Raw genomic sequence first — 19,437 nt, forward strand, 5'->3', positions numbered from 1 at the left:
ATATCCCAGAGTAAGAAGGTGTGTTCTCCATTCCATCAAGAATCTTAATTAGGATGTCTACCTGGAATGAGGGAAGTTGTATCAAAAAACAAATAGTGCCCATTTCAAAGCAGCACTGAAGCACTGCTTTGGGAGCGTGTCTTAGTGTTGCCAGGTACTTCTCAGTGTCTCCTTCTGACACAGTTTTGCTTTAATATTTCATGGAACGTTTGATACAAAGCTCTGCCGATGTCAGTAACAGATGGAGTACAGCTTAGCAAAATATCCTACAGTGTGTGTTCTCAGTATTGATCCGAGGTCTGAACTGTGGCCTTTTTCAACCTGGACTCATAATCATACCTCTTAAAGTCTTAAGCATTTGTCACCCATAATCATTACTTAATTTACATAGGCCTTTTCAGTGATAAACTAATGAAGGTTTAAGTAGCTCTTAGTACCATACAGGGTTCCATGAATTCTGCTTCCTCATCTGCATGTTCTTCTGTAGCTGGTGACAGCTGTGTTCCCTGCTTGGAATGGTTATCTTAGTTCATTTTCCATCAGTTGTGTTTGCTGGTACTCTATCCTTTTTTTGGCTAATTATTTTCAATCACTTATTTGCTAGATTTCTACCCTTCAACTTTTTGTGCATGTTTGATTTCTTGATAAGTGAACTAACCTGTAAGTCTAACAAGTCTGCCAATATTTTTAGCATTTGCCAGGAAAGAAAGCTCTGTAGGTGAGGAAGCCTTCTCATTCCAAAGGTAAGTGAAGCAAAGTTTGTATGTAAGGGCAATATCTTCTGTTAAAGCAGTTGCAGCTTCTAAAGGAGATGCTTTTGAATATCAAGAGAATGTTTTACACTGTGATCTCAACCATCACAACTAAAGTAATAGCACTGTGTTTTGAAAGACATCAGAGCGAGTACTACCTTAAGGGGCCTCCCATTTCTCATGTGTACCTGTGTCTCAAAAAGCCTAATGTCTGCTCTTAAATAATGTGAAGTAAGAGCAGTCAAATTAGTCAAAATACATCAATCACAATTATTCTCTCTAATAGCTGTTGGCTGACCAAATCCTGTTTTGAGACTTGTCAGTAAAGATGCTCTTAGTGCAGAGGCACCGGCCTGAGTTATACTGAAGAAAGTATGTCTGACATGGAGCTAATTAGTCATGAATGATTTGGTACAGGTGTATTTTGCTATTACTGTGCTTGTGAAAGAAAACACACTAGTAGTAGTATATACCAATAATGAAGCAGATAATACTGAACGCATAAAGAGGATCTTGTGAGGATAAGTGTTTGAGTAGCTGGTTAGCCTTGTTTCACCTGCTTTTCTGTAAAGATATGTAATGAGCCATTAATGCACTCATTCACTCCAAATCAGAGCATGCTTGAGTCAAATTTAAGCTTTGTAGATTTTCCTACTTTGTTCATATAACGATTACTAATATCTCTACAATTCAGTATTTAATAGGCTGTGTGATTTTACTTATGAAAAAGTAGCTTCAGAGAGGGTTTATTTCTTTCTGTTTTATGTGATGGCGTATATAGTCAATTGCAGAAGTAATTCTTGCCATATTTAATGTAAGTAAAACAGTAACTTAGGTTTATTTGAATTTCTTGCCCTGTTCCCAGCTGAGCAACATATAGTCCCAGTAATGGTTTTAGGTCAGGGTGTTAGTTATTAACATTCTGTAAGATTCACATATCCAGAAAAGGAACTGCAAGAAGACACCAGCAATTATTTAAATCCCAGTGGCATAGCAAATGGGTGGGGGATACAAAGGTGTACGATAAGATAAAAGACAAAAATGCTTGAGTGAGAATCTAGCGACCCTCACAGTTAAATCACCATTTCAGGTTTTCCTTTCCTCTTTCATAAGATTCTTCCTCTGCTGCCATAATGGTGGTTGGTCATACCTTTAAACTGAAACTGCTTACATAGGATTCAACCCCTCAGGACAGACGTGAGTGAATTTCATCAGCTTTTTACGGTGTAAAAGCATTGATCTGATTTAATCTTGGTAATCTGTGAGAAGCTACAGTGTGTATCTAGTCAATACAGCTTTTGAGAATCATAACTCAATCCAGTGAAAATTGTATTTCTTAGGGAGAAAAAAAGAAGTTATTTCCACATGAAATTTCAAGTGTTTGACTATATTAGTTAAGCAGGACTATCCTGAAAAAGTGGCTCATGTTATTTTTGATAAGTATATTTTCTGTTTCCAGAATAAAAATGCTGATTTAATTTTGTCTTCTCAGTAGCATGCTTAATAATTTATTCATTGGCTGAGTTCAGCCCTGGATCTGACACAAAACATCAATACTCAGGTAGTGAAGTGATTAAAAAGATTCAGGTACTGATATGCATTTTCAAGTGAATGCAGTTTGACTTTAGAGTAATGGTAACGTTGCTGTTATTGCAACATAATCTGGTCCTGGTTACAACACATTGCAAGAGAGGGTGCTTGGGAGTTGCCTAGGGCATAGCAATGGAAATTAAATGTAGTTTATTAAGCCAAAATTCTGCTTGTCTTCTCCTCTCTTTAGAGGATAACCATTTGCAATAGAGTGAAGAGATAACATCATTTCATAAAGCATTCAAAACCATGACAGAAATTATTTTTAAAAGAATTTAATTATTTTTTTCATACAGAAGTTTCCATATGACTACTTCAGAACAGGGGAAAAAAAAAATAATGCTGATTTTTTTTTCTCATTTTTATCTAAATTAGATTCAAATGTAGACGCTTTCAGCTCAGCCAGGCTTGGATGTTATAATGATTTCTGGAGGAAAACGTGGTTCTCTTGATGTTTCTCTGCCCTCTTCTGCTGATCCATTCCAGCAGTAAATGACTAATGGCTTTCTGAATCATCTTAGTAACTCAGAAGGCAGAGACAGGGTTTTTTATTGTTTTGTTTTCAAATTCCCATCTTTTTCCCACTCCTTTCTGCCATCTGGGCTTCAGGGCAAACAAGAAGTGACAAGCGCATTCTGGATCTACAGGTTTAAACAGTCTCTGTGGAAGAGGAAAAAAGCTTTCTGTGCGTTCTAAAAAAGGACATAAAACAAGTGTCCTGCAACAAGTGATAAGCTGTTAGCATGGTAGGAAAAGCACACCATCCTGTGTGCTTAATTCTGTGATTCTGTAAGAAACATTTGGATGTTGTGTTGAGGGATATGATTTAGCTGGGAAGTATTGGTAATGGTTGGACTGGATGATCTTCTAGGTCTTTTCCAACCTTGATAATTCTGTGATTCTGTGATCCTAGAAATTGCAGGTAGCCTTTCTTAAAATGTGATAAGGAGAATTACTACTATGGCTGTCTTTAAAGGGATACTGAAATTGAGCATATTTTGCAGCTGAATTCAAGACCTAATTCTGCAAGTCCCACTGAGTGGTAAGTAGCTCTAATGGTATTCTTTAAACAAAAACACTTCAACTGTCTTTTTCAATGAGAAGCAGGGGTGAGGGGAAGGAAGGCACTTCCTTTAATAACACACACAGAAAAAAGTCTGTCCTCTGAACAGTCTTAAAATTGAACTATATGAAAGTACAAACTATCGCTACGTGAAACTTGGTTCTAATTTGACTGCTTTCTAATTTGCATGTTATGCATGGGCAGCATATCTTGCATGCTTGTTTTGTTCAGCTGAGAAGTATTTAATAACTTGAAATGAAAAAGTGTGGGTAATTTTCTTTTTTTTTTTTTGTACTGTCCAGTAGAAATAAAGCAGTTGTGGGTTACTCTACATAGATAGGATGGAAAATAAGGCAAATAACTGTTTTAAAGGAAAGAATTATTTGCCAGAGCCTGATTAGCCCTTGGCTCCATCTCAGTCATTACTTTCTTTACCGCTGGCATTCATTTTGCACAGTCAAGTGCTGCTTCTGCAGTAAGCAGGCCTAATGTGATAAGCTGTGTTGTCATATGTGGCCTGTGAAGTATGTGCTTCCTCCAACAGAATCACAGCTCTCTGTTCCAGGCCAAAGCTCCCTGTCTCTTCTAAGGGAGAAGTGGGCCCAGATTCCTTCAGGCAGATGGTGGGCATCAGCTTGGTTACAACCCCTATCATGGGGTGGGTGGAGGGTGGGGATGGTGGGGGAGTAAAAACTGGTGTTTAGCCCACTTCATTAAGAGAGAACTGGGGCAGTTTTTGTTTTGTGACCAGCCCACATTGTCAGACCTCTGTCATCTTCCAAATTTGAGCGCAGGGATCCTATGCAATGTCTGTGGAGCTGTGAAAGGCTTAACTAGAAATCAGGACTACCAAGCAGCTGTGTATCAAAGGCCTGGGTGGTTGACCGTGTGCAGCCAGCACCAGAATGGGGAACTGGAGTGTTTTAAGGAGAAAAAGGAATGTGTGAGCAGAACTGTCTCTAGAGCTTGATGGCAGCTGAGTTTTTGTCTGCTCTAGTCTAAGGGTATGCCAAATGTATTCACTCAAGCTTAGATGTAACAGATATCTCTAAGTTCGCATACATTCTCTGGATTCAAAGTGTTCCCTTTTACTACAGAAGGAGCCAATCTGTGAAAATCAATCCATAGCTGTCCTGTTCAATCAGTCTGAAGAACACACTGAAATCACAAACTGCAGGAGCTATGATTACTTCCCCAGCTCTGCTCTTAACAGGGTGCTGACATCAAAGGATATAGGAGCTGTAGTAAGCAAGTGGTCAGAATGCAAGCAACCAGTTTGAATTGCTGGGATTGAATTATAAGTAGCAGCTGGCTTCGCTTCTAACTGAGGATCCAATGTTGTTTTGTTTTGCTTTTTTTAAAGAGGGGGAGGAACCCAGGCCAAACGAAATTCCAAACTAAATCCATCTGTCTTACTTCTGCTCAATGAAAGTTAAATAGTAAGTGGGGTGCTTTGAAGCCTAGATGAAAGTGTCACTGTTCAGAAAGCGTGCGGTCTGTACATACTCTTATGAGGGCAGACGTCTTCCTACAGGAGGAAAAAATAAACTCTCTGCAGGTTTCCCTTTCCTCTGTGCCCATTTTGATTCTCCCAAATCATGAAATGCAAGTGCGGGCGGGCAGTTAGCGTGCAGCTCCTGCACTTGTTTTGGCTGAGTCATGAAGTACAGCGCAGGCTGCTTTGTCTCAGGGCACTGGGCAAGGAGGCCGCTGTTGAGAGCAGCTTTGGTAGAGGGAAAACACAAAAGCAGGATTTGGAGCACGTGATGGGGCAGTGCTGACTGGAGTGACAGTAGGGAGCCCCTCAGACTGCACCCCTCCTCACAGCCACCCCACAGCAGCTCGTGTGAGGGCAGCGGGAGTTCTGATGGGAACCGTTTTCCTCTAGCGCAGTCAGTTAAATCTCCAGATCACTAAGCTGACAATTAGCCCAGTCAATAGCCCAACTATTTATTGCCACTTTTCACAAAGTACCGTTCCTGCATTCGATTTTAGTATGAGAATTGCTCCCAAGGAAATAGGTGTCACTGTGCCCAAGGTACCCCTTGCTTCCCAATCAGTATGCATGAAACAACTGCTTCACACTGTAATAGTGTCCTACAGCCTTTACTCACATTGAAAATGGTTTTGGGTTGAACCCTCACCATTATTATCATCCTCAAAAGAAAAGATAAATAGGACAAATTTGTTAAGGATATTTGTATGGCACAAGCCTGGTTCCACAGCTGAGTGGCAGATTGGCACTTACATAATGTATTTCCAGTATGGTCCAATTCTGTTTAGTATTTAGGAAAACAGTTTTCAATCTCTTATTCTCTATATAGCAATGAAATCAACTGTGATTCTCCATAGTAATTAGATATTTAATATCTAGGCTTTTCCCTTCTGAAAAATAAAACAAGAGACAAAGGTAGGTATAGGCACAATGAATTAAACTCTTTTGCTTAAAAAGGAGGGAAATAAAAGGCAGAAGTCTCTATATGTCATATTACATGCAGTAATTACCAATGTAGGCGAGTAGTTCCTAGAGTTTCTGTAGGTTTATGACTCTAAAACCAAGTGATTAATTTATTCTGGTTATTTTTTCTTTATTTCTGGCGGCTCAGCCTTCTGCCATTTTATCCCACCGTCTCCCATCATAGGAGATGAAAAACTTATTCATTGTACCAATAGCTAGATTTTACATTTACATTTGGATTTGACCACGCTTTCACTGAAAACAGTGACTTCCCAGTAGTCAGGGCTGTGCTCAGTGCTCTTACTTTCCCCTGCCTAATGGAAAAGGTTACTGGGAACTGCTCTCAACTACAGTGATGACAGATTGGTTTATTTAAACTTTGTGGGTACCTTTGGAGGCTGAGACCTGCCTAACGTGTTGTAAGAATGTCGGGATTATAAATGATGCTATCCCATATAATCACTGTGGCTTACCTTAATAACCCTTGAGAAGTAGTGCCACTGTTGCTTGAATGGAGGCTGGAGTGATTTTTGTTCTGCTCAGAGTATCAGGATTAAAGAACCATCTCAAGACATCCTATATGTATCTTTAAAGTATGGTGATGGTGATGTACTGCTCATTATGCTCAATATCTTCAGTAATTTGTGCAGTAAGAAACAGATTTAGGTTTCTCAGTGCAAGTTTATGGTTTCACTTTTTCAGTCCATACTTTCCATATTTTTAAAAGGATTACTTTGGTTTCATTCACAAATAGGCAACTTCAGGGAGGTGTTCCCATGCCCTATGAGGTGTGGAAATGATAGGGGAAGCCCTCTGGTAAACACAGAGTAGGCGTTGCCTTGCATTCCAGACACGGTCTTCCTTCTGCTTCCCTGAGCCTTCGCAGAGAGAAAGTACCTGAGATACTTCTGTTGTTGACATTGTGCAACCGTTCAAGAGGCATTAGTGACTGTTTGGAAATAAAGCTGGTTTGACTGAAGTGATCATTTCAAAGCCACAGCGCAGATTATTGTCATAGTTCTGCTTCCATGCATTAAAGAAGCACCAAGGTAGTGGGTTATGTAATCCCAGTCACTGTTCTCTCTTCTGCAGTCATTTTTTGTTTTTTTTAAGGCTGTTTTGAACAATCAGTGAATGTCAAAATGCATCAAGAGAGAGAACAAAATGGAAGAGTGAAGTGATTGGTAAAATTGAAGTAGAAAGTGTATTTCATACTCTTTAAAAGTGCTTAGGAGCATAGGGGTTAGTGTACTGGAATTGTTAAGTTCCAGTCCCTGTCAGTAAGAACTGTGTTTGAGTATAGCAAGAGAAGAGAGTGAATAGATTAAAAAAAAAATCGTATCTGTATCAGAACTCAGAATTATGAGACTTCAGAGGTTGCAATAAGATTAGGGTGATACTGAGATGACTAAGATGATCTCACCTTATCTAGTTATGCACACTGTGAAGTATAATTAAATTACGGTCCTTTTCTTGTGCATGTTACTATTGACTTTCCTGAAGAGTAATACATGTTGAAGAAATTAGTATTGGAATAATAGACTTGCTGTGGGCAAATACTTGGAAACTTTTTAAGAGGTATGTGTATCTTCTTGAGGTTGAAACATGAAATACCAGTATGGGCTTCTTAGGCATGTCTGTACTGTGTGACACTGCCTTGTTAAACCTTGATGGTTATAATGGTCGGTTTGCTTAGTCAAGAAAATAATTAAGGGTACAATATTATTTTATAGCCTACATGACGTAATTGAGCCTTGCCACTGAAATGATGGGTTGAATTTGAAGGTCATGTGGCCAATGAGATAATTGGATAGCTTCACTGCTCCCACACAGCTTTCAATCATACTGTCATTGGATCCAAAGCAATAAGTATTTGGCTGGATTAGAGGATGAAAGCAGTTTTTTCTGGTGGGTGTTGACAGCTGCATGGGTTTAGCTCTGATATGAGGGGACAACTTTCAACTTCCTAGGCATGAATGTGTGATCAGGAGAAGTAACTGGAATTTATTTTGGACTAGATATTCTCTTTCACATTCTGGGGGTTGTCAGTATAGTTCCAGCTAAGCTCAGAGATGAACAAATGTCAGTTTATTCTTCATTGCCTCTTGCTGCAAAAGTCTTGAGCAGAATGAGCTACCTCTGTACTAGCTGTACTGTCACCACTGCAGGAATTTGTGCCCTTTTCTAACAGCTGGTTTCTCCCACCCTGATTCCTGTCTGCTTCAGAAGAATGCCGTTATCCTGAGCTGTTTCTAAAGAGGATCCCAGGAGGGCAGGGGAAAGCAAATGAGCAAGTGTCTGCTTCCTTCCTTTGTGAGGGTGTGTACGTATGTGTTGCTGGGTTGCATGACTCACCACGCTGCCTGATGAAGTAAATGGGAATGTGTGAGCTTCCAAAGCAAGTACAAAGTATTTCCCATAAATAGTGATAGTGCACTTTAATGACTCTGCAGAGCTAAATTTAGAGATGGCTCCAAGATGTGCTTTCTAAAAAATAACGTTTTTTTTTTAACAACTGTCATTCCCCCTTCGCACTCACACATACCATATTGCTGTTGGGATGGGGAACTATTGTCTGCGTGCACTCCTTTGTGTTTTCTTATGGCAGTGCTTGTATCTGTATGCTGTATAAACTCAGGGTTTTTATGGTGATTGACATCGTATGTATGTAAAACAGTGGGGAAGGGGGTGATTTCATATCTTCTGCTGAACTGAAAACAGCATATATGGTAAAAACTCAGAGCGTGCTTTGTATACTTCAGGCTGGCTTTAGGAATCACATACAATGCAGTGTGGAGTCTGCCTGGCCGCTCAGACATATGAGGTCTGTCCGCTTTACTCAGCGGGGATCCCGTGGTTCCTGTTGACGATTCAGTTGTCTCCTGCTGAGAGAAGAAAAGTTCCTGTTCCGGGCAGCAGAGGACAGTAACTCATGCCTTGCTAATAGGAATCAGTTTACAGATGATTATTTTCTTTCTCCCAGCCTCCACTGTTGGGATATTTTAGTTTTTGCTTGGCTTGTGGCACAGCCACACCTCTGAGTTAAAGCATCAGTCTCCTATAGGTGGTATTCCCCTCTTCTGTCTGTTCTGTCCCCTGTCTGTTCCCCAGGGCTGTGGCAGACCAGGCTTGGACGTCAGCCCTGGCTGCTTTCATTGGGAGGTTTGGCCTCAGTGCTGAAAGCTGACTCAACACTCGTTCATAGTTTAAAGGGGCCGAAGTCTACTTTATACTGCGTGTGACACAGCTTTTAACCTCTGAAATGCCATCCTTCTGTGGGTTGCCCTGCAAAACTGCCCTCATTTCTTTTCACTGTAGTTATGGAAAGGACTCTGGGGAGTACCAGCCTGGATGGACTGACCTCCCAAGTAACATCACTTCAGTGATAGTTCCAATCAAAGTAACACCGTCTATGGGGAAAACAACATGTGCTGTTGTTTGGTTTGGGGGTTTTTTGTTTTGTTTTGTTGTTAGCATTCTTCTGGTTATTGTTTTGAAATCACTGGAGGAAGCAAACATGTTTTCCAGCACTGCGTTTTGATAAAGAAACCAGCACTGAATGATTGCTTCATAATGTGCTGCCAGGAATCCACACAGTTCTCAACAATTATAGCACAACCTGCTGTGTGTAGAGTCCTCCTTGGTCAGAGTTTAGCAGTGACTATCCCTTTTCCTTACATGCCTCTCTGTTATATTAGATCATCCTTTTGGTTTTCAACAAGGTGCTTCATCATCAAGTGTGAAGGATGGAATTTATGTTGTGAGGTGCACTATTAGAGGCTGATGCATTCATGAACTTCTATTCAGATTTGAGTGCTGTAACTATTAAGATAGATCTCTGGCTAATAGAAATGTATTAAAGTCTTGGTACCAAGTATCCAAGCAGCAGCTTTAGTCGGTAAGAAGAGCGGAAGGTTTATCTTGCATATCTTGCAGCACTTCTGTTTATACATCTCAGTGTGTTTGCCTTTTTCACAAGAGTATGGCAGTGTTGACTTATGTCCAGTTTGTGATTCACTCTCATCCCAGCTGGTAGCTGCAGCTTCTGCTGTGTTTATGCAGAGAACCATTCCATTAAAAAAACAAATATTAACCTTGTTTTATTCCATAATGATTTTAGACCATTTTTTTCCAGCTTGCCTATGTTGCTCTGAATTCTGTTCTTGGTCCCTGAAGTGCTCAGCTTCCTCCCAGTATGCTGCTCTAAGCCACTTGCGTATGTGTTTATATCTGTATATCTGCATGATGGAATAACATCTGTCCACAGAAACTGATTTGGTACAACCTTCCATAGTGATGCTGCCAATTGCTTTTGAGGTTTTCAGGTGGTCTCTCACACTTCCATTACTTTGACCAAAGTCTGCTGAGGTTACTTCTGGAAGCTGCATGTAAGAAGTCCAGTCTTTCATCCTGTTAAATGATGCCCACGTTTCTCCATCCATGAGCCTGTTAAACCCGTGACAGGAGAAAATATGAGTTTGATGCAATCTGCTTTAACGAGTCTGTAGCTGTTGCTTATCAACCTACTATCTTCTAAAAATACTTATTTGTTCCAATGTATTTTTCCAGGAATTGAAATCAGACTGACTGCTCCTGGATAGCCCAGCTTGTGCATGTGTTTGTTTTAAATTACATTTAAGGATTAGTTTTTCCTACTTTCCCAGTGTTCTGGGACCTTCTCTATTCCATAGTTTTCAGAGGTAATCAGCAGAGGCTCCAAGGTAGCTTTGTCTGGCCAAATACTTCAGAGAGACCATATTAGATACAATGAGCTCCAAAAACAAGGAATGTTAAGTAAGTGGCCTCTCCTGTTTCTGTCACGCACTCATTCCTGCCTCACCCCACTCCCAGATTAAGTTCTTTCTCCTTTTGTGCATGTGCTTTGTTTTGTGGGATGTTGTTGTTGCTGTTTGTTTGTTTTCAACTAACTTAAATATTAAGCGCTTCTTCATTCACTGGATTACTGCTTTTAGGAGCTGTTTGCTTTGTTCATTGTCCATTACAGATAATCAACTTCTATTCTTACCATAATACAACTATCAATAATCTTGAATTTTCTTTGTGTTCAAACTCATTCTTCTTCTTTTATAGGGTTTCCTTTCTTGTTTCGAATTCCACAGACTAGGCCAGTACCTTTCAGTAAACTCAACAGATTGAACAAGACAAGTGTAAGTGGTTTTCCAGATCTACTTTAATTCCCATAGTTCTTCTCTGAATGCTTTCCAAACTTTACATATCCCAAATCTAAGTCTGCTGAATAAATGTCAAGCAACTAAATCTGAGCAAAGCTGCTAAAGGACTTGACTTGCACCACTTCTGGTGACAGGCTACCACGTAGCAAGGATGTCATTGCAATGGAAGCTGATCTGTAGCCTGAATGATGCCAACTGTAACAGCATCAAGATGAGAGAGTAGAAAAAAATGGATGGTGCTTCTGGATGGATGTTCATCTGGATGCGTCCTCGCAATCCTTAACTAGCGTAAGTCTTGAGTGCTGCTCTCCTTTGGCCAATCCCTCTATTCTCCCCAGCTTGTGATATATTTTAGTTGTCTGCACCACAAGCACTTCTGTGTTTCTCTCACTGGCAATCTTAAGCAGCGTCTGGAGTTTTCTTACTTTATATAAAGCGACCTACTTCAAGGAAATCAAATGATAAACTTTATCTCCCTCCTTGAAAATTTGCCTCTTCTTGCTTCAGCGGGAGAGGTAGAAAGATGGTGAGCAAAAGGTCTGCAAGATGAAAACATGGAATTGCAGCTTTTCTGTTGGTAAACTTCCAGGTTGCCGAGTGCAAAGGCCAGCTCCAAAGGCAGTAAAATTAACCTCTTGCCTGGACATTCAGCAAGGCTATCAGAGTAAATCTCAGCTGCTGTAGAGGGCCAAGCAGAAAGCTTCAAGATGTGTGGACAGTAGGTGAGGAGCTGAGGTTGCACTTAGAAGTTTTGTCGTAGACTTACCAGTATGAAAGTGTGGATCAGTTAGTTCAGGCTAAATGATTTTTAGCACAAGAGACCAGAGCTTTTTTAAGGTGGAGTTTTGGAGGAGAAGTTAATGATAAATTTGCAACAAGAGCCAAACTGACATCATCCAGTGGATTTCACTTCAGTTACTGCCTCTGTACACAATGCACTATTTATTCTTTTATGCTCGTGTTTAGCCTGTGTTTTAATTCCTTGAAGGTCTTACCAGTACTTACCTTCATTTAGAGTGCCCAAACTGTGGTGGGATGTAGGGAAAAGGAGCAAATGCTGTAGCCTGCTTGCAGTTGCAAAACACTAATGTAAAACCACAGAACAGTTTAACAAATTATGCTTGTTTCTCTGTAATAGTGGTGGTTAGTTCATCAGCCCTTCACCTTTTCTCTGCATTGGTGCCTGGTAACTCAGCTCTCTGCCCTGAAGCCAGGTCATCAACTAGCCGTTAACCTAGTGTGGAATGTGAAGCTCTGACAAGCGTCTGCAAGTGAAGGTGCTGTTCTTGGCTGAACTAAAGGAGCAATTACTTCTTGGATGTGATGTCCTCTATTTTTCTACATGTATCTGCTTGGTTCCAGTGGAGAAGAAAAAAAGTCTTGCTGAAACAGCCATCTGTGAGGTTCTTTCCTTTCCAGTTAAAAAGCATCTGCCTTAATTCAGATATTTTTCTTTCCCAGTTCAGTAATGCAGCCTCCACAGAATAGAGATTCTAGCAGGGTAGAGGGGGGTGGGCAAGTTTCAATGCAACTCTTAGTTCTGGTCAGCTCTGCGGAGCATTCCTACCCACAGGGGTACAACACCTTCAGAGTAACACTTTGGCTGATGCTGAACATTCCGTCTAGTTGAGCCTTCTTGTGCTGTGGATAAATATGGCTTGAAATGATTGCTGAAAGGATTTTCTAAAGGCAGTCTGTCCTGAGCATTCACCTGTTGAACATGCTGAAACTGGAACAGCAGTGCTTCCCGCAGGGAACAACTTGGTTTATAGGAAACAAGGCCTTCCTAAGAGGCTCATTTTAATTTACTGGGAAACTTTGGAAACTGTAGATGTTTGCTCATCCAAGTAATGCTCTTGATAGTTTCTGAAGGCCACTCTCATGCTTTCTATGCAGCATTCCGAATCTATAAGCAAGGTCAGCTGTGAGATCCAACAGGGCTTTATCCAGTCTAAGTCTTAAACCCCCCCATCCTTAGAAGTGTTTGCTTTGTGCTGCTCTTGAACAGCCCTGTTCACTGCAGGTAAAGCAGTCAGGTGTTGCTGGCTATGTTCATCATTGCACACCTGATCAAGAAGATCCCACTTCCACATGTAGACATTAATATTTTTCAGAGGTGCAATACTGAGTGTGTTCTAAGAATACAGTAAGTCCCATGTGCTCTGTGGCTACACATCAAAATGAAATTAATACTGCTGAAATCAGTTTGATCTCCGCATGTAGTTAATATTTATGTTCCAAAGTTAGAATGTTTGGCCTAGATATACTGACAGCATGACTTCATTTTCATATCATCTGATCTGAGATTCAAAGCCTTTAAAGAAAAAGTGGTAGTTACTGCATAGGCTTCTACAAACGCTGTAGAGAATACTTGTATGTATGGATTCTTGCACTTCAGGTGTGTAACCCACCTATTTCTGCTGGGTTTAATAAGCACTGCTTCAAAGCCTGAATGATGGGGCATTCTAGAGATCTTATATCTGCTGCTTCATCAGCTTTTCATATCAAAGAGATTCGTTTTGCCATATTAGCAACACTTTTAATTCCTTCGAGGTTATTTGCATACGGGCTTTTGGCCTGTGTTAGCTGAGAGGATAGTTCAGAAGGCATTCTCACCGAACAATGTGAGGATACTCACATATCTGAAGGTCCCCAGCTGTATAAATATTTACAGGATTGATAATAGGAATGTTCTGCTAATAGAATGGAGGAAAGATGCGCCAGTTATCGAGATAATAAAAGCATCTATTTGATTGTAGAGGAAATGGTAAAAACTCCTTTGAAAATCCAATTAAAGAAGCACGGGGAAAGGAACGACTGCTGAAGTCTTAACTAGGGCATGGTTAGAAGGTTATCCAACAACTCGGCAGGCTTTCAGCTGTGAATATACCAATGAAACTGCTGTCCTAACAAATGCATGCTTCCATATGCCTTTATTTATGGAAGCCTTTTAAATACATCCCATAACTGTGCAGTTTCTTATGGGCCACGTAAGAAATCAGTAACACATTTCCTTTCTCCTCCCCCTGCTGAGGTGCAAGTGGCTGAATGTTTTCAACTATGCTTTAGCAGAACAGATACTTGGACAAACTTATCCATCTAAAAACACCCCCACTGACAGGCATTGCAGAAGCTAAACTAGAAACCATCCTGTAGAATAAAGCTTCGTGGACATGTTTACAGCCTTGGTTTTACAGGAGATGTGGTGTGCTCAGCTTTCTTACTAGTTATTGACCCTTACTCCTTAGCCTGAGCCATGAAAAGTCACTTAATGAAGATGCTGGTACTCTGCCTTCATAGCAAATGCCTTCAGTGATTTAACACCTAGATGTGAGCTAAAGTTACATATAGGTGGGTACGGCCCGCGGTGCTGGAGTTCAAGGAGCGTTTGGATGCTGCTCTCAGACGTGTGGAGCCAGGAGTGGGACGCGGTGATCCCTGGGGCTGCCATCCAACTCAGGATGTTCTGTGGAGCCCCTGCCAACAATTGAATGGGATTACAGTTGAGTACACGTAAGTAACTGTAACACGGGTGCATCACATTCTCTTAGAAGAAAATGGATCCTTTTAACCCAGACTGCCCAGGGAGGTTGTGGATGCCCCATCCTTGGAGGTGTTCAAGGCCAGGTTGGATGGGGCCCTGGGCAACCTGATCTAGTAAAGGTGTATGTTTGGTAGCCCTGCCAGGCAGGGGGTGATCCTTGAGGTCCCTTCCAAACCAGGTCGTTCTGTGATTAAAGGAATAAAGTCTTTATTTCCCTTCTGGGGTTAATTTCCCACTAGAAAGCCATACAGGTGTTTTACACGAGTACACCCTGCTGGAATCACGAGGGCTTTCAGTGCTGGTGCCCCCGTTTCAGAAGCCAAAGGCTGGGGCTGCCAGCACCTTTGGTGACTCTCATGGGGCACCTGTCAGCCGGGCACATACGGCATGGGGGCACTCGGGGCAGTTTGGAGCTCTCAAGCGGAAGCCACGAATTGATGCTGAAGCGAATCTCCTTGGCCCTGTGTGAAACGCGAGAACACCGGGGATCTCTGCTAGTCTGCAAGTTCCCACCCCGCAGCTCGCTGTCCGCGTCCCCTCGGGCCGCAGTCTCGGGCCTGAGGCGGAGCTCGGCGACTCTATGGCTGCCGTGCTGAGGGGGAGGCGGCGGAGCGGCACCTCCATCCCGGCTGGCCGCGCTCCAGGCGCTGCTGTTCAGCATTGAGGCAGCGAGTCCCGACCGGCCGCCGCTCGGCCCGGCTCCCCCGGGGCTGGGATCCGCACCCCGCCCCTCCCCGCCGCCCCCAGGGGAGCACGGCGTGCGGCGCTGCCGGGCGGGGCTTAGCGCGGGGCTTAGCGCTGGGCCCGCCGGGAGCCGTGACGCGGCGCCGAGGCCCCGCCCCGTGGCAGGGTATATAAGGGGCGGCGCTCACGCCGTCGTTCTTTTCCGCTCCGGGTTTGCCGACGCCGTGCGGGTGAGGAGCGTGCGGCGGGGCGGGCCGGGCCCGGGGGTGGGGGGAGCGGGGATGCTGGGGGTGCGTGGATGTACCGTGGGCGGGGGGTTGAGGCGCCGCCGTGCAGCAGTGCGTGGGGATGGCGGAGCGGGGGGATGGCGAGATAAGGGGCGGATGGGGGGATTGGGGCGAGCGGCGGCGTAACGCCGACGTGTCCCATCCGAGGGCTCACGCGAGGCAGCGCCGCGATGAGCACATGGGGCCGCACCGCCGCTTCGGCTTCTTGCGGAGCCGCCTGGCGCTGCTGTGCGGCGTGCGGTGCTCGGCCGTACGCGGGTGGCGGCCGGGGATGGCGGGGCCGCGCCGTCGGTGTGTGCGGTGGGGGAAGGGAAGGCCGGGGCACGAGAAAAAAAATGGCCGCCCGCTCTTCCTGCCGCCGTCAGCTCACAAAATGGAGGACGGCGGCCCGGGCGGGGTGAGTCGCACACAAAGGAGAGGGGCGGCCCCGCCCTCCGCGCCGCCCCGCGCCGCCGCCCCAGCACGGCCCGGCCGCCATGCGGGGAGGGGGCCACGGAGGAGGGGGCGAGTCGGAGGGGACACGGGCCGCCAACACCGCCCGCCTCTCCCCGCTGCTCGACTCCCCCCTCCCATCCCCCGGTGGGGCGGGGCCGAGCCTACACGGGCCCTCTGCCCCCTGCGGGCGGCGCTGCTGCGGGACGGGGGCGGCCGCTGTAAGCGGGATTCCTTCTGGAACTTTCAGGTGTCGTTTCTCTTTGGCCGGAAGAAAGAAGCTAAAGACCATCCGAAATGGGAAAGGAGAAGACTCACATTAACATCGTCGTCATCGGCCACGTCGATTCCGGCAAGTCCACCACCACCGGGCACCTCATCTACAAATGTGGTGGCATCGACAAAAGGACCATCGAGAAGTTCGAGAAGGAGGCGGCCGAGGTGTGTGAAGCAGCCATGTGGTGGGAGACTGGGGGGGAATAAGGGGCAAAAGGAAGGAAACCAGAACGTTTTACTGCCACAAGGAGGCGGTTGGGTCGAGATTGTCCTGGTAATTGAACTAGAGTACTCAATCCGTTACGTTAAGGTGAAGTCATCGAAGCATAGAATAAAGAGCCTGAAGCTAAATCTGAACGCTTAGAATCAAAATGGAAGCTCCCATCTTCAGTCTTGGCCTGGATTTAGAATCACAGAATCGTTAATGTTGGAGAAGTCCTTGAAACTCCAACTATCAGCCCATCCCCACCATGTCCCTCAGTGCCACGTCAGCAGGTTTCTTGGACACTTCCAGGGGTAGTGACTCCACCATCTCTGTGAACAGCCTGTTTCAATGCATTGCTGCTCTTATGGAGTAGAAGTTACTCCTAATATCCAATCTAGACCTCCCCTGGCACAGCTTTAGGCTGTTGTCTCATGTCATCTTGTAGTTTAGTCAAAAATGTAATGATTGGGCTTGTCTCAAGGTGGGAGAGTCTAAGGCACCATTATGTGAACCTGTTGAAGTATTCCAGTTTTCCTTTGTTTTGTTCTAGTGATAAAATAGCACCTCGTAAGCACATGATAAAAGGAAATGCAGTGAATGCTGGGCTGTGTGGCTGTTAAAATACCAACTGAAGCAGGGGTGACATTAGTAACTAAGCTAAAATTTGTAGTGGACACTTGATAGTAGGACTAAGCCTTAAGAGATCCATCATAAAGATGTGTTAGCACAATTAACAAGTTGTCAAGAGGGCTGAAGTGTCAGCAGGTTAAATGACAGAGCAGTTGGCATATCTTGGTAGTAGTGCCAAGTGAACCTAGGCCAGAGTTTTATGAGCAACAGCAGCTTTCAGTGTAAGTCACTCCCTATTAATAACTTTACTCGTTAGTGTGTATTTCATGGTCTTGGTGAGGTAAATGAAAATATATATCTTGAGGGGTTTTTTTTTCCTGTTTCAAACCCATAGATGGGCAAAGGTTCCTTCAAATACGCCTGGGTCTTGGACAAGCTCAAGGCTGAGCGTGAGCGTGGTATCACTATTGATATTTCCCTGTGGAAATTTGAAACAAGCAAGTACTACGTCACCATCATCGACGCTCCTGGACACAGAGACTTCATTAAGAACATGATCACTGGAACTTCTCAGGTAAGGAAATAAAGGATGTGGGGAGTTGAGGGAAGCTGCTCCTTGGCTGGTTTACAGCAGGGAACTTGCCCATGTGCTTTAGTGTGCGTGTAGGCTTATTAACAAGGGCTTTTTTTCTACCTTTTCAAAGGCTGATTGTGCTGTCCTGATTGTTGCTGCTGGTGTTGGTGAGTTCGAGGCCGGTATTTCCAAGAACGGGCAGACCCGCGAGCACGCTCTTCTGGCCTACACCCTGGGTGTGAAACAGCTGATCGTTGGTGTTAACAAGATGGATTCCACTGAGCCCGCTTACAGCCAGAAGAGATACGAAGAGATCGTCAAGGAAGTCAGCACTTACATCAAGAAAATTGGCTACAACCCAGACACTGTAGCTTTTGTGCCAATCTCTGGTTGGAACGGGGACAACATGCTGGAGCCCAGCTCTAACGTAGGTTTCCCTGTTTTCCTTCTTAATATTAGGAAATGGAACTAGCAGGATCATTAAGATAAGTTAAACAATAGTTAAATACGTGGGTTTGGGTTTTTTTCAGTCGTAGTATTTTGAAATGTTGGGGTCGGTGTGAAATCCTAGTGCTTTATGAATTGTTATTCTGCAGTAATGAAGGTGATGCAAGGAGTTAGGCCAGTTGTTTCATAGCTTTGTTCTATTAACCTGGGCAGATGACTGACGGTCGGGGGCTGTTTTGTTACAGATGCCCTGGTTCAAGGGATGGAAGGTTACCCGCAAAGACGGCAATGCCAGTGGAACCACCCTCCTGGAAGCCTTGGACTGCATCCTGCCTCCAACTCGTCCAACTGACAAACCTCTGCGTCTGCCTCTTCAAGATGTCTACAAAATTGGTGGTATGTATTCACCACAGTGCTTGTGTATGGGATAGAATTGCTAGTGTTTGCTTGGGAACTTGAGTGTGAAACTCCTGCCTGAAATGTTTTTCTCTGTAAGCATATACTGGACTTAACTGGCTTTCTGTATTCAATTCTGTAGGCATTGGTACTGTACCAGTTGGCCGTGTGGAAACTGGTGTCCTGAAGCCAGGCATGGTTGTCACATTTGCCCCCGTCAATGTTACAACTGAAGTAAAATCTGTTGAGATGCACCATGAGGCCCTTAGCGAAGCTCTGCCTGGTGATAACGTTGGTTTCAACGTTAAGAACGTGTCTGTGAAAGATGTCCGCCGTGGTAACGTTGCTGGTGACAGCAAGAATGATCCTCCAATGGAAGCTGCTGGCTTCACTGCACAGGTGACTTTTGCAACTGTTTGAAGGCATTTAGATTGTGAAATACAGAACCTTGCTCTTTGTTACCGGGGGCTGAGCTGTAAGGTGATACAGACTTGTGCTCCGAGATGGGATTTGCCTTAAGCAAATACATGAGAGCTGTGGCTTTCCAAGTCACACCAGTCTATGGGGAGCTTTTCAGAATTGCCCTGGTGTAACTTAATCGCCTGCTCTTCTAGGTTATTATCCTGAACCACCCTGGCCAAATCAGTGCTGGTTATGCCCCTGTGCTGGATTGCCACACTGCTCACATTGCCTGCAAGTTTGCTGAGCTCAAAGAGAAGATCGATCGTCGTTCTGGCAAGAAGCTGGAGGATGGCCCCAAGTTCCTGAAATCTGGAGACGCTGCCATTGTTGATATGATTCCTGGCAAACCCATGTGTGTTGAGAGCTTCTCTGATTATCCTCCTCTGGGTAAGGCACCTCCTAAAATGTGCTTAATGCTGAGCTCTGGAGAAGGTACTCTTTGATATCTGGTATTGGGATGCGGTCTTCTGTGTGAAATAATCATAGCTAGAAGCTCTAAATTCAG

General features: G+C 44.0%; 2 protein-coding genes across 19 annotated transcripts in view; both read left to right on the top strand.

The window, feature by feature from the left end:
- SLC17A5 (solute carrier family 17 member 5) overlaps positions 1-16,381 on the top strand; it is a 43,543-nt gene extending 27,162 nt beyond the window's left edge. The window contains exons 12-16 of one of the 18 annotated variants that reach the window (XM_085543767.1): positions 1-154; positions 692-743; positions 3,347-3,384; positions 10,955-15,513; positions 16,253-16,381. The gene's annotated coding sequence lies outside the window, so the exon portion shown is untranslated. Of the gene's footprint in view, positions 15,514-16,252 lie in introns of all 18 variants that reach the window. The other 17 variants (XM_085543760.1, XM_085543757.1, XM_085543761.1 and 14 more) reach the window with 17 other exon arrangements.
- EEF1A1 (eukaryotic translation elongation factor 1 alpha 1) overlaps positions 15,481-19,437 on the top strand; it is a 4,552-nt gene continuing 595 nt past the window's right edge. The window contains exons 1-7 of the mRNA XM_015859066.2: positions 15,481-15,513; positions 16,253-16,443; positions 17,448-17,627; positions 17,758-18,054; positions 18,320-18,470; positions 18,613-18,869; positions 19,085-19,319. Coding sequence (XP_015714552.2) covers positions 16,300-16,443; positions 17,448-17,627; positions 17,758-18,054; positions 18,320-18,470; positions 18,613-18,869; positions 19,085-19,319 — 1,264 coding nt within the window. The 5' untranslated portion in view covers positions 15,481-15,513; positions 16,253-16,299. The remainder of the gene's footprint in view (positions 15,514-16,252; positions 16,444-17,447; positions 17,628-17,757; positions 18,055-18,319; positions 18,471-18,612; positions 18,870-19,084; positions 19,320-19,437) is intronic.

The sequence above is a fragment of the Coturnix japonica genome, chromosome 3 (genome assembly GCF_054131305.1).
Source record: "Coturnix japonica strain WE chromosome 3, WE-NBRP24, whole genome shotgun sequence".
Classification (NCBI taxonomy): domain Eukaryota; kingdom Metazoa; phylum Chordata; class Aves; order Galliformes; family Phasianidae; genus Coturnix; species Coturnix japonica.